Source organism: Equus quagga, chromosome 14, assembly GCF_021613505.1.
Source record: "Equus quagga isolate Etosha38 chromosome 14, UCLA_HA_Equagga_1.0, whole genome shotgun sequence".
Classification (NCBI taxonomy): Eukaryota; Metazoa; Chordata; class Mammalia; order Perissodactyla; family Equidae; genus Equus; species Equus quagga.
Genome location: NC_060280.1, coordinates 25,522,248 through 25,536,951, shown reverse-complemented (window position 1 = coordinate 25,536,951; position 14,704 = coordinate 25,522,248). Strand labels below are relative to the sequence as shown.

The 14,704-nt window shown below is 35.6% G+C and overlaps 1 protein-coding gene and 1 pseudogene across 1 annotated transcript; both read right to left on the bottom strand.

The window, feature by feature from the left end:
* Positions 1–1,240: 1,240 nt before the first annotated feature.
* LOC124225245 (olfactory receptor 52E2-like) lies at positions 1,241–2,200 on the bottom strand. Its single transcript, XM_046637790.1, has one exon. It carries the CDS (start codon positions 2,192–2,194, stop codon positions 1,241–1,243), a length of 954 nt encoding a protein of 317 aa, XP_046493746.1. The 5' UTR covers positions 2,195–2,200.
* A 6,179-nt stretch (positions 2,201–8,379) lies between these two features.
* LOC124251891 (olfactory receptor 51L1-like) lies at positions 8,380–9,333 on the bottom strand (annotated as a pseudogene).
* Between the last annotated feature and the right edge of the window lie 5,371 nt (positions 9,334–14,704).

Sequence of the window (14,704 nt, the reverse complement as noted above, 5' to 3'; positions counted from 1 at the left end):
GATGCAAGGAGGAATGACTAGCAATGGAAATAGTAAATGTTTTGAATCACTTAAATGAATATTGACTATTCAAAACAATTACCATTTGTGTGTAAGTTTTAAATTTTATGAGAAGTAAACTAAACCAATAATAATATGTGTCAGAAAGTAGATAAATGGACTAAAATTTTTCTAAGATCCTTTATTAACAAAAAGTGGTAAGATTGCTAATTTATATTAAAATTTGTTAAGTTGCATGGGCATCTGTATGGCAATGGCTGAAGTAATTGTGAAAATTACTTATAAAATTAAAGCAAGGGGGTGGCCCAGTGGTGTAGCATTTGTGTTTGCATGCTCCACTTCAGCAGCCCGGGGTTCACGGTTTCAGATCCCAGGCACAGACCTACACACCACTTATCAGGCCATGCTGCTACAGCATCTGACATACAAAATAGTGGAAGATTGGCACAGATGTTAGCTCAGGGCCAATCTTCCTCACCAAATAAATAAATAAAACTAAAGTAAAGTTAAAGCAGATGGGACCTAAGGTAATAATACAGAATAATTCAAAAGAAGAAAATCTTTGTTGTGAAAGATCTATAGCTCAGGTTTAAGTAAAAGATAGTAAATATAAGACAGTAAATTTAATAGAAAATAATAATTATGTTAAACGTGCATGAAATTAGTAGTGCATTTAAAATACTAAAATTGTCAGATTGTTTTAAATGTAAATTCTTTGGTACTTGTAAATGGAGACAAATTTTAATATCAAGCTATTAAAAGGATGAAAGAAAGAAAACGACTGTAGAGCTTACTGACTAACTTAAACTCTGTATGTTCCACAAAGTCAGGGAAAGTGGCATAGTTATTATTTATTTCCAGTATCCTGCAGTTATAAATAGACAAATGCACATTCAGAAATGATTACAATTATATTAGGAAAAGAAACAAGGTCATGAAACATCAATTAATCTAGCAACAATGAATGGATTTAAAACTTTTCATGCAATAAATACAAGGCAGATACTAAAAAGAATCGAGAAAAATGATATAACCTGCTAAATGAAATTATAATGGACAAAGAGAATACAACAATGGACATTGGGAATCATGATCTGAAAAACATATGGAAATTAAGTGCATTTAAACACTAAAGAAGAGAGCCAATATAGATACTTATTTTAACATAAATTTTATGAGAAAGCATTTCTCTGACTTAAGGTTCATAAAATAGCATACTGAACCTCATATGTATTAGGTCTCACTCTTTTTCCTTTCCTTGTTTCTTTAATATTATTTTCTTCACATGGTCATAGATCTGCTTAGTTCTGACTCCATATATGACAGGATTGAGCATTGGTGGCACTACAACATAAAGATTGGCCAGAAGTATGTGAATATAACGGGGGACATCTCGGCCAAAGCGATGTGTCATAAAGGAAAAGAGCGCTGGCGTATAGAAAGCAAGAATTACAAACACGTGAGAACCACAGGTGCTGAGGGACTTCAGCCGGGCTTCACGGGAGGGAAGACGGAAAACAGAGTGGAGTATCTGACCATAAGAAAGGGCAATGGCTGTGATGTCAAACACTAGATTACAAATTGCACATAAGCCATAAATAATATTGATCTTGATGCTGGCACAAGATAGGCGAGCAAGACCCATGTGCTCACAGTAGGTATGGGGAATGACATGATTCCCACAGAAGGGCAATCGCAAAATGAGAAATACAAATGGAATTACAAAAATAAATGCCCTCACTAACACACCAAGACCAATCATACGAACAACCTGGTTGGTGAGGATGGTGCTATATCGGAGTGGGTTGCAGATGGCCACATAACGGTCATAAGCCATTGCCAAGAGGACTGCTGATTCCATAAGTGTGAAGTTATGAATGAAAAACATCTGGGTGAGGCAGGCTCCAAAGATGATCTCTCTGAGATTGAACCAGAAGATCCCAAGCATCTTAGGAATGGTAGCTGTAGAGAGACCCAAGTCGATGGTGGCCAACATGGACAGAAAATAGAACATAGGCTGGTGTAGACTGCTCTCAGCCTGGATCACAAATAGAATAATGAAATTCCCTATGATTGCAATCAGATACACAGCACAAAAGGGAAAGCCAATCCAGATGTGGTATGTTTCCATTCCCGGGATTCCCAGCAACAAGAAGGAGGAGAGGTGCAACTGGGTATAATTGGGGAGGAACATCCTATTTGTTAATTCATAGGTCTTCAGAAACGTATGCTCACCCCATATACAGGTCACCAGATAGTTTTCTGTACCTTTTCAGATAAAGATAATATAAAAACACTTAATTAGCTACTTTCTCTCATTATCAGAATCATCACCAACAGAACCCCCCTCCCATGTTGACGAATTTCAAATTCTGCTAGCCTCTAAATATAGTGATGTCCATTAATTCCAGTTGATTGAATTACAACATACAGGGATTAACACATTGGATGGATAATAACTATTCACTACACAAATTCATCAAAATTTATGCTGAAATACTAAAAATTACTTTCAAGAATTAAAACTGATTCATCTGTTAATATTTCATCATTATTATTACAAAATAAGAAAAGGAATAATAAAGAAAACAGCAACATCAACTACCAACTGCTGTGATTTGTAAGGCTTTTTATCAGACTCTGTGCAAAAACAACTCTAATTTAAAAAAAAATTTTCAAGGAGAACTTTAATATTTCATATTTTACATATAAGTGATCAAAAGATCAAAGACTTTAAGAGCCTTGTCATAAATTTAAAATGCTTGTAATGGAAGATCTGGGAAATTAAGCTAGGGAGTAAAGTAGTTAATGGAAATTGAAAGAAGATGGAAATAAAGGAAAAGATAATGTATGCCTTACAAATGTTACATATACAGGTACCACATACACACACACAATTTTCCAGGCACGTTATACAAATACACGATATTTTACAAAACTTACAACATCCATTTGAATAAAATATGTTAACATTTCTCATTTATAGCTGAGTCACTTGTGACTTTAGGAGTTTAAGACACGTGAAAATGTCAATCAAAAACTAAAGAGTCAAAAAAATTAGGAGAATTGTTAAATTAAGTGCATAGTAATTCAATCATTTCCAAAGTTACCTAAATCCTTATTATTTGTTTTCAGGTAGTTTGCTTATAACATTTGATATGGAAGTATTCCTGAAGCATTTATTTTCTTCTAATGTATAATCATTTAGTGGTAAAAAGTCTCTCTTCTGATCATTTGAAGATTCCAGAACAGTAATGCAAATTATGACCTCATTTTCAGCAAAGAACACAGGGTATTATCTAGGCATTGATATAAAGTGATGGAAAAAACCAAGAAGAGTGCCTGTGATTAGCAGCTTCTGGAAGGAGCAGTTGCGTATGGATGGTAAACATGAAGAGACACAAAACTAGGTAGGAACAAGAGACACTGTTATCCAGAAACACTGTGGTAGTTTCCAATAGAAATAGAGGCTATTTCCATAAGATTATGTCATTGCAATGGAACTGTCAATACTTTTAAAAGGTATGACAATGAATAACATGAGGAGTAAAAGTAGGAATCACTCATGGAGGCAAGACTTTCCGTGAATCTCATGGGTGTAAATCAGCAAAAGAAAATCAAATTTTCCTTTTTCCAGGATACATACATGCAATAGTTTCTCAGTCAATGGGAAATTTAAGTACTAGTTGTACATTTGATTGCTAAAGGGTACAAAAAAAGCTTCTTCTCTAGCTTTTGTAACAGGAAAAAAATGATACCATATTTGTGTTTGCAAATAAAATAACTGGAAATTAGATCATACAATTATATCCTACAATAGTGCAGAGCGTAAATATTATGTAAGTAGTCAGAAAGTGGTATGAACAAATGAAGTGGAACATAAGGACAAGGAACACAAAATATTAGAGTGGAAATATGGGGAATGTGTAAAAAGGAATATATAAATATAAGTATATTTCTCATTTCTCAGCTATATAAATCTTTATGCTCCAGTGAACATTAAACAGTTTTGTTAGGTGATTGTTAAAGAATAAATTTCATAAAACCCCAGGGGCAGCATATAACTTCTATGGCTATACGAAAGTGGAAAGGAATATTCTTGAACCTGTTGACAAGGCCTTCAGGAATTACAAAAGTTTAAATGTGACATAGTTACAGTGAGATGATGTATTAAAAGAAAAGTTGTTAATAATCTTGGTTATCCTCCAAATCAAGGATACCTGCAATCTCATATTTAAATCCTCTTGAAGTTTTACTCCTTCCACAGGTATTCTATCCATTTGATGTTACCATAGAACCACCTTGATATTTTCTCCTTGATTCTATCGCATTTAAATTGGTAAAAATATCAGTTTTACGTCCAAGCTTCTAGTAAACAAAAACATGTCAACAATAACGGAAAGTTGCATCAAACAAAATTTTAAAAGCATCCTACAAGGTCTAATTCAGATATATATGTAGGGCACTGGTGAATGGCCTCATACAGACTTGATCCCTTCTTCCTCTGTGTCCCCAAAAGTTCTAATGTCAATCTATATTACAGCTTTGTCACAAGTATCACTCATGTTTGCATGTTTATATTTAATTTAAAATGTCAACCACTTACCAAATGTCCATCAACAGTATAACAAATAAATATAGTTCAGTATATTTACATAGTAAAATGCTGTACATATGAACAGTCTGCAACTGCATGCCATAACATGGAAGAATATTACAAAATAATGATAAGAGAAAGAAGTTAACCATTTATATAAAAGTTGAAAACAGTAAAAACTAACCTATAGTCTAAGAAGTCAGGATAATTGTTACCTTGTGGAATATTGGAAGTAGGCCTGAGTGGGACTTTCAGGGAACCGATAATGTCTGTTTATTCATTTATATACTGGCTACACCAGTATAATAAGTTAGTAAATAATTAATCAAGCTGCATGCTTATGATGTGCACTTTATTTGTGAATGTAAAAATTCTATCAGATATTCACAGAATATGAATCTTTTAGTAATAGAAAGGATATATATCATTTATTTTTGTATCTCCAGCATCACTTAGCATAGTCTATTGCATCAAGTAAGAAATTAATGTTAAAATTATTAATGACTATAAAGATATAGACCAGATATAATTTGTTCTCTAACTTTCTTGTTAATAATTTCATGCACGTATGCATTTTTCATTCGTTAAATAAATAATATTGAACGTGTTCTATGTGTGAGAAACTGTTCTGAAAAATTTTAAAATTGAGACTGTTGCAATTATGCATAATAAAATGTTATATATAATCTGATGCAGTATTCATAAACAAGGATATTCAAAGGAAAAAATTTCTAAAAATAAATTCACAGAACTATCCCACCAATAGTAAAATAAGCTCTACATCAATACTTGAATTTAATGTTGCAATCTACTATTAAAATTAATACAGAGTAGAACTTCTCAAAATTATAAGACATTCTGATTTATAAATACTTAGAACTGTAATAAGATCAGATGCTTTCCTTTAAATGTCATCATTGCCTTGTGTTCTGACATCTGTAACTGTAAAACACATTCTATAAGTACATTTTTGTAAGTTCTAGAAAGACAAATGCTGTGATATTGAACATCTCTGATGTTCTTTCTACATCTCTGGTTTCATCTTCTTATTCTTCTTTAAAGACATTTGTTCTTCTGACCGTTCATTAAATATTGGCGATTCTTAACCTTCAGCTTCAGCTCCTGTTATTTCTCATTGAATTTAATGTCTATGAATAATCTCATCCACATCCATTGCTTTAATAGCAATCTTTATAATGAAGAATCCTAAGTATATATTACCAGCCCTCAGAATTATAGCAAGTTCAGATTCACATAACCAGATACCTCATGGGTAATTCCTTCCACTTTTTCTCTTGCAAAAATATTGCAAATAAAATATTTTTTCAATTGAATCCTCAACCCTGCTTCTACCAAACTCTACCTCTAACTTGATCTTACTTTTACTGTTGTCTGTCTCAGTAAATGTCATTATCACTCCATGATTTGGTCAATTCAAAAATATGAGCATGACCCTTTTCCCATTTCCACCTATTTTTTTTTTTAAAGACAATTGATTCTATTTCTAAAAATATGATTAAAATCAGCACACTTGAGTTCATCGTAATGGGGATGGTTCAAATCATCTTCACTTCTTGGGTTGATGATAGCACAGGGCTTTCTAGTGCTAGAGAGCATGAGCTCTGCAGTCAGACTAATTGTGCTGAAACCTAGCTTCATGATTTATTCACTCTAGAGTTCGAGGAGAGCAAATTAAAAAGTATTACTGATTAGCTGCACAAGAACTTTAGCATCCCTATGCCTCAGTTTCCTCGTGTAGAGTATAGAAATAATAAGCATAAATAAATCCTTACTATTTAAAACTTTAATTTTAGAACAGACAATTCTAAAATACTTTGAGCCATGTTCCAAAGATACTAGCTATCCATCGTTCTTTAGACATTAGGCAGACTAATTTTTTAAAAATGTACATTGAATGAATTTAGGCTGAAATCCAATTGCTTTTACTAGGATTATACAACCTTTCCTAAACATGATATTATTTTTTCCCTAAGTTTCATTATTAGTCTTCTTTCTCCCAAACTTACCCCATGTCTCCTCTCTTCCTCCTCTTTCCCTTCATCCATCACTGTGTCCTATGGATACATTGTGAGCTAGAAGAAAGGGAAGACTCACCAGACTGAGTACCAGGATGGAATCCCATCTGTTTTGTCTCAATCTGCTCGGTCTTTGTGAAGGCATTGCTCTTTGCCAGGGAGGAGCTTTCAAAGAAAATCCCCTAGAGCCCGTTGTGGTAAAGGATACAAGGTCTCTAAGGATCTGACCCTGAGTCATGAATAGACAGCCATGACTTCCAAAGAAATGAAGGCAGGAAAAAGTGGGGTTTCTTGATTACATTGTGAGACTGTTAAACTTTAGTGAACTTTTTCCATCTCAGAATGCACAGTGATTGATGGAGTTCATTCTCTCACTCACCATCCCAGATCACCATTTAGGGGCATAGTACAATATTCTGCTCGAGAACAAGAGCTCTCAAGTTAGAATGCTTCTGTTGTACCTGCTTTATGAATTTACGAAGTAAAGTGACATGGACAGATCATTTAACCTCTTAATTTTGTTTTCCTTTTTCTTTCAGTTGCTCCTTCTGTTTTACTCCATCAAATCATTTCAAATTCACAGCTAATCTCAAATGTAATCATTTACTCTTTCAATTCTTTTTATTGATGTTTAACGTCATGATTAAATTTTGAGTTATGTCCAATAGGAAAAATTAACATAAAGTTTTGTAATGGAACCCTGTACACTTACCAACAACTAAGCAGATGCTAACATTGTGTCTTAGATGTTTCAAGGAAATCTACTTATTCTATGAAAAATAAAAACTTTATTGGTGCAGGTATGGTCTTACACAGCCTTTTTTACTTCTTTCTTCTTCGCATATACTAACTAACCAATATATTTCAAAAGTTGGACTTGTAGAGGCTTATTTAATTCCACCAGGCTCTTTGTGGGTGTGTTACCAGTGCTGAACTCAGGACTCTACTTTCAAAAAGGGGACCAACACTTGGGGTTTAATGCTCTGTGGTGCTTGGAGTTTAATGCCATCTTGAATTTTTTAAACAATTTTATCTTTGAATTTATGTGCTGTAATAGAAATCTTACATGAAAATGGGGCAGTGGTTGGGGCTTGGAGCCTGATTCATATATATTTATATGAGCTGTACCCTCCGCATCCCCCCAGAATGATTTCTTGGCTGCCTGCTGCCTTACCCCTGACCAGATATTGCTGCTGCTGCCCTTTGTCCTTGGCATGCTCCTGACCCTTATCCTATGCACACCCATAACCAATCCTCCAGTTTACAAGAGAGGGACCCATCTCCCTGTGCGTGTTTGCATTTACCCCACAGGTATCCCCATGCCTAAAAGAGAGCAAGATAAATGGGAAAATTAAAAATATCATAATTGTTAAAGAGAGAGACCATAGAAGAAAAATAAAAGCTCTTTTTTCCCTGAATTTTTAGCAAAAGGCCAGGCAACTTTTAATTTGCATTAGGTTTCTCAAACTATGCAGCCAGCAGCAGTTAAGATGCTGGCTCAGGCACAACATCTGTAAGTTCAGGGCACTGTTACAGACTGAGTGTTTGTGTAGATGTTAAGGCAGGCTGTATACTCCCAGTGGACACCAACTCTCTCCTTTAGGACATTTTTGTGTTGCTCTGTTAGCTCTTTTTCTGCTCTTTTCTGCTTTTGTAAGTAACTCTGGTGCCAACATACCAATAATAGACAAATCATTGTGTATTTCCATCATTAAGACTGATGCCATCATTGTCTTGAGGACATGTCTACATCACAGTAGATCTGATTTTTGGAGGAGGAAGCAGGTGCAGAACTCCTGGGCAGATGTGCTTCGTGTTCATACTGTAGAGTATGGGATTGAGCACAGGTGGAACTAATAAGTAGATATGAGCCATGAAGAAGTGGATGAGGGGAGATGAGTGTTTGACAAATGATGGACAATAGCCCCAACACAGGTACATACAGAATGAGGACAGCACAGATGTGAGATGCACATGTGTTGAGGGCCTTAAACCTCCCTGCACGGGATGAAATTCTTAATATTGAATAAGGGATGAAAACATGATAGAAAAGTACCCAGAGAGTCCATGCCCCCACAACACTATGATCGCAACTAATTCATATATAACATTAAACTTACTGTCAGCACAGGCAAGGCGGATCATGTCCTGGCGCAGACAATAGGAATGAGAAAAGATGTAGGAGTGGCTGAAGGGAAAGAAAGGTAGGCAGGCCAGAAGGGAAATCACAGCAAAGGCATTCCTAAGCAGGGCTGCAATTCCAATTTTAGTGGTAAGTCTTGGGGTGAGAATGGTCACATACTGCAGGGGGTGGCAGATGGCCACATAGCCATCAAGGGCCATGGCCAGGATCACAGATGACTCAGTGAAGGAGAAAGTGTGAATGAAAAACATTTCGACCACACAGATGTTGAGCTGGATCTCCCTGGAAATGGACCACAACACACTGAAGAGTGATATCATTGTGGACATGGACATGCCCATGTCAGCGAGAGAAACCTTGGCCAGGAAGTAGTACATGGGCTCATGGAGCCTGGGGTCTGTCCACACGATATGCAGGATGGTGCAGTTACCCATTATTCCAACCAGGTAGAGGAGACAGAATGGGATGGAAATCCAGTGGTGAAATTCCTCATATCCAGGGATACCTGTGAGATAGAATGTGGAAGACAGGGAATTGCTGGAGTTTTAGGTTGCCATAGAACTTCCTGTCAAACTACATTCCAGTTTCATGATCACACTCCACGGTGGAAGGCAGTGATAAGATCAGCATCTGTGTCAGGAAGAAATTAGAACAAGACTTCAGTCCTAATCTATAATCACTCCTAAATTCATCCCCACATTTTTGTTTTATCTTTCTTCATTTCATTGCTAAGTTTCATTAGTTAAGTAAACTATCCACTTTAAAACCACAAGGACCTTCCCTTCTGCTTCTCAGTTGTAGATCCATAAATATCCTCTCTGAATATGCACGATCTTCTTCTGAAGACACTACCCACAGCAGCACATACACAACCTCTTCTAGAAAACATTTTTAATTTTATAATTTTCTCTTGAAGCTTTCTTGGCCAGGGTTACTGGCCTTAGTTTACCCCTTTTCTTTTTTTAATGATTTCTGCAGTACTTTACATGAAATGCCTTTATTTTTCTGAGCCCAATAGCTTTTTCAATAGTACTAAAACACCATGCAAAGTATATTTGCAGAATTCAGGCAAGTTTTGGTCTACATGGTTGCCGTTCTCACTAACATCTCCAACTGTATAATTGATGCCGCAGGCCTGGTATCCACAGATAGTCAGTTCTAATATCAATGGACCAGCATCCCCAAGAGCTTACAGGTTAAAGCAGGCTTGAATAATATGCAAATTTTAAAAATTATTATATTAAAATATGTAGTTGTTATATATAATGCTCTTATTGTAATAAAATATATAATTTAAGCAAAATGCAATTGACGGTAACTCTGATTTTAAAGATTCAGAACTTTCTATTATGTTTCAGTACTGATAAATTAGAGAGACTGGTTCTACAAAACATAAAAAACAATAGCCGGAAAGGAGTTGTGGAAAGAGAATAGAAATTCATGATTCAAAGCAAAAGCAAGAAAAAACAAAATAACAAAAAATTATAACGCTCAGAAAAAATCCTATTGGCATCTGACCTTGAAATCAAATCTTTTCTACTCAGGCTAAATGAGAAAATATATTTCCCTCCACTAGAATCCAGTACGTCTTCCGTGGTCAAGAAAAATATCTCTGGAGGAAGGAAGATGAGTTGCCTCTCAAAATCTTACTTATTCTTCACTTGGCACGCATCCACGCTCGCCAAAACTCTGTTTTGAGAATTTACAAACCATGGAATAAATTACCTCGCGCTTTTTTTTTTTTTTTTTTTAAGATTTTCTTTATTTTTCCTTTTTCTCCCCAAAGCCCCCCGGTACATAGTTGTGTATTTTTAGTTGTGGGTCCTTCTAATTGTGGCATGTGTGATGCCGCCTCAGCATGGCTTGACGAGCAGTGCCATGTCTGTGCCCAGGATTCGAATCGACGAAACCCTGGGCCGCCAAAGCAGAGTGCGCGAACATAACCACTTGGCCATGGGGCCGGCCCCTAAGTTGCTTTGCTTTTAAATTAATAAATCAGTTTGTAACCCTGTCTTATAAAGTCTACTTTGGCCTTTAAGGACATCAAATACTCTTCAATCTCCTCTAGTTCAATGTACATAAACCCTGGATGAAGAAGATATTTGTCTGGGATGGTTAATAATGACAACTATCTAGGAAATGAAAGACTCATAGTCAAAAAATCAAAGAAGTAAATTCCAGAGATAAATTCAGTCTTTCTGACTGTTCGTATTATAATTGAATTATACCCACATATTATGTGAACTGATACTTATGGCCCTGCTATTTTCTTCAATCTGCCTGGCTTATTAGCTCCCCAAATTCTTGCTTATCCACCCCACCCTCCTTTCTACATTTGGCTCATTATTATCTTCAATATCCAGATTTTCCAATATTATCCTTTCTTTTTCTTGATTCTTTTCCAATTTCTCATCCATAATCCAAACTTATAAATCTGCCTTCTTATAAGTCTGCCTTCTTTTCAACTCACTGATTAGTTAGTTCAGACCATTTCTCTGATTCTATAACCTCTCTCTCTCCCACTGCCAAGGAGGAGTAAATGCGAAGTTTAATTGAAAACTGGAAGGTATCTGATCTGGAGACCAGTCTGAGGCATCTTTAGTCATTTCAATGACTTCTGAGTCAGATTTTAACGAGTCAGCTGTCCACGATCTCCCTTGTTCAGACTACTTTTCTGGTTCTGCTGTTATATTGACCTAGGTTATATTCTGGTTCCAACACTTGTTCTCTCTTTAATTTTAGATAAATGACTTTTTTTCTCTCTGTACACAAATTTGCCTCCTCTGTAAACTGAAGATAATAACAATTTGACAGGATTATGCTAAAAATTAAAGGAGATATTGTGGATAAAATACTTAGCGCAAAGCCTTATGTATCGTGACCATAAAACAATCATGGTGATGATGATGATGATGAAGATGAGAATGATGACGGCAACAACGACAATGATTCTTTGAAGGATAATTGTGGGGAGGAAGGTACTAAGGGGAGACTATAGAGTATATTTCCATAGAGGAAAACACCGTGAGTGGTCATCTCACAAAATGTTCTAGGTAGGCTCAGGATGGGAAGTGAATTATATCACTTTCATCTTCTTTTCATCCAGTGAAGATTCAGTATAGCCAAGAGATATGAATTGCTTCTTAATCTTTTTCTCTAACCAGAAATCTGTCTGATAATTATAATGATCTTACCTGTATACTTTCTTTTTTATTCAGTGCCAATTTTGAGGGAAAAAAGATTCCAGAACAGAATGGGCAGTCTCACTTAGAAAAGGAATGCGATCTTTGAGACTTCTGTTAGCTAGGAATCTGAGCATCCAAGTTATTATTCTGAAGTTACCACAACATATATATTAACTATATACCACGTATTCAGTAGTATCTGGTCCGCCTATTATCCCAAAATCCCTTATACTGATCTCCAGAGCAGTATTTCCAACAGTCTACTGTATATCTTTGATTGTATATATAAAAGGCACAACAAACATCACATGGACAAAAATGAATTCTTGATACCTGCCTTACTATTTCCATCTTAATAAATGCAACTCTTACCATACAGTTGGTCAAAACTAGATATTGTCCTCAATTATTCAAATCTTTTTGCCCTTATCCAATTCATCAACATATGCTTTTGTTTCTACATCTGAAGTATTTTAATTTATTAACTTCAGCTCTTTACCACTGTCATGATTTTTCTTTTAAAATATTTTAGTAGCCTCTTGACTCATCTCGTTCTTTCTACTTATGCCATTTCCCCCAAATCAATATCCTTATAGGTGATAGTGAATTATTAAAGACATGGGCAAGTAAAGTTATTCCTGTACTTGAAATGTGTTAATTGCTTCATATTGCTCCCAGAATAAAAGGAAACCCATTGCCATTACTTATAATTTTGCTCCAATGCCCCTTCCTCCTGACTTTTGTGTTCCCAGGCGTAAACCCCCAGATGACTCTCTGATAGCTTTACTATTTCTGACCTCAAAACAAGTTGTTGCCACCCTTGTACACTGAACTACAGACATTCTTTCCTCCTGTTATATAACAGTTCGAGCTTCTTTCTCACCATCTGTTCAAATATTCTCTATCCACTGATCTTAAATAGCCAACCACATCTCATCTCACATTACTTTATCACATTACGTTTTTTTTTTCCTTACAAAACTCGCTCATTTTTCACCTCACCAGAATCTTCTATCTCCAATTATCCAAAGCCAATCAGTTTTCTTTGGCCCATATTTTCTTCCTTCCTTTCTATTTACAAATTGACAGATTTCTTTTCTCCAGCTCTGCTTTGCCCTCATCCCTCACAAGAGACTTACTCAAGTCTGTAGGCCACTTCTGTTTCCCCATCACTTAATTAATTTTCACTGCTTTGCATTCTTGCTTACCGAGTGCTCTAGTTGAAGGTGGTGTTTCCTAAGAGGTATAGAAGGTTATCAGTTTATATAACTGTGATAAGAAGTTTCTAATTTTGTTTCTGATTATTTTGGGGCCCTGGAAGCCTGAAGGAACCATCGTTACTACTATTGCACTAAGAAGTAGGGGCCTGTGGGCCTAAGGGATGAATGTTGCTCAGGATAAGACAGTGGGAATTTCCATAGGAACGGAGAATGCCCAAGGGAGGCTTAAGTGGGATGGTATCAAGGAAACCCTGACTCCATCTCTGATGGCAAGCAAGCTTAGATACACAATGAGGGTGGATGTCTTCCAGCTTAGTAACGTCCTAAATAAAATAAAGAGATTATGGAACTAAAATGGACATTAGAACTGGGCAGGTCCTAGAGGCTACCTGCCCTATAGGACGGGATCTCATAGGTATCTTCCCTATGTGTAAATGTGAATCAGAAATAGGTATGTTCTCAGAAGAACTAACATAGATTCAAAAATCTCAAATCGTGAGTTGACTAAGAAGATTGAGATCATTAGTGCACATAGCTACCTGTTAGAAGAAAAACATAAATCCTCTACACTGGAATAGCATTATACAGCATTATCCTAGGCCTAAAATCATTTCTACTTTATTTTGTAAAAAATATTCGGCATTAGCATAACTAAGCAGGGAAAAAGACAAACAGATGTGACCTTAAAAAAATCAAATAAAAAAAAAAAACAAGAATAAACATAGGGGACTCAATAATATGGTTTTCATATGTCTTTTTAATAAGTATGATTAAACATACTGGAGGAAGTGAAAGATAAGATTGAAATACTCAGAAAGAAACTGGAATATTTTTTTAAAGATTCAAATGGAAATTCTATGACAGAAAAAATTTTAAAACCAAAGTTAAGAAATTAAGAGTCTTTACTACAATACTGTGAGGAAACTATATAATTGAGAAGCTAAGTAAATGTCCAAAGTTATGGGATTCTTAAGTAGTAAAGCCAAGATTTAAATATACAATCAAGAATTATAGCTATTTTTTTTACCTTTATTTATAGTTCTAAATGCTGCCCTTTTGGTCTTTTATGGAGGCTTCATTACATAAGTGTGGTTGATTAAGTCTTTGGCCATTGGTTATTGTTTCGACTTCCAGCCTCTCTCCCTTCCCAGGAAATCAGGGCATGAGACTGAAAATTCCAGCCTTCTATTCATATCTGGTTCTCCTGACAACAAACCCCCATCCTTAGGTGTCGTCCAAAAGTCATCTCATTAATATAACAAGAAACACCTTTATTGCTCAGAAAGTTCCAAGTGTTTTGGGAGTTCTGTATCAGAAATGATGATGAAGACCAAATATTTATTTCTTATTGTAAATCACAATATCACAGTCCCCCAAATATATCCACATCCTAGCCTCAGGAACCTGTGAATACATTACTTTACATGGTAAAAGGAAATTTAGGTTGCAGAGGGAATTAAATTTTATAATTATCTGACCTTAAAACAGATTATTCTAGATTATCTAGGTGGGTTCAACATAAT

Bases quoted from the DNA above. Each gene is read 5' to 3' on its own strand.
- LOC124225245 (XM_046637790.1), bottom strand. From the start codon at position 2,194: ATGTTCCTCCCCAATTATACCCAGTTGCACCTCTCCTCCTTCTTGTTG.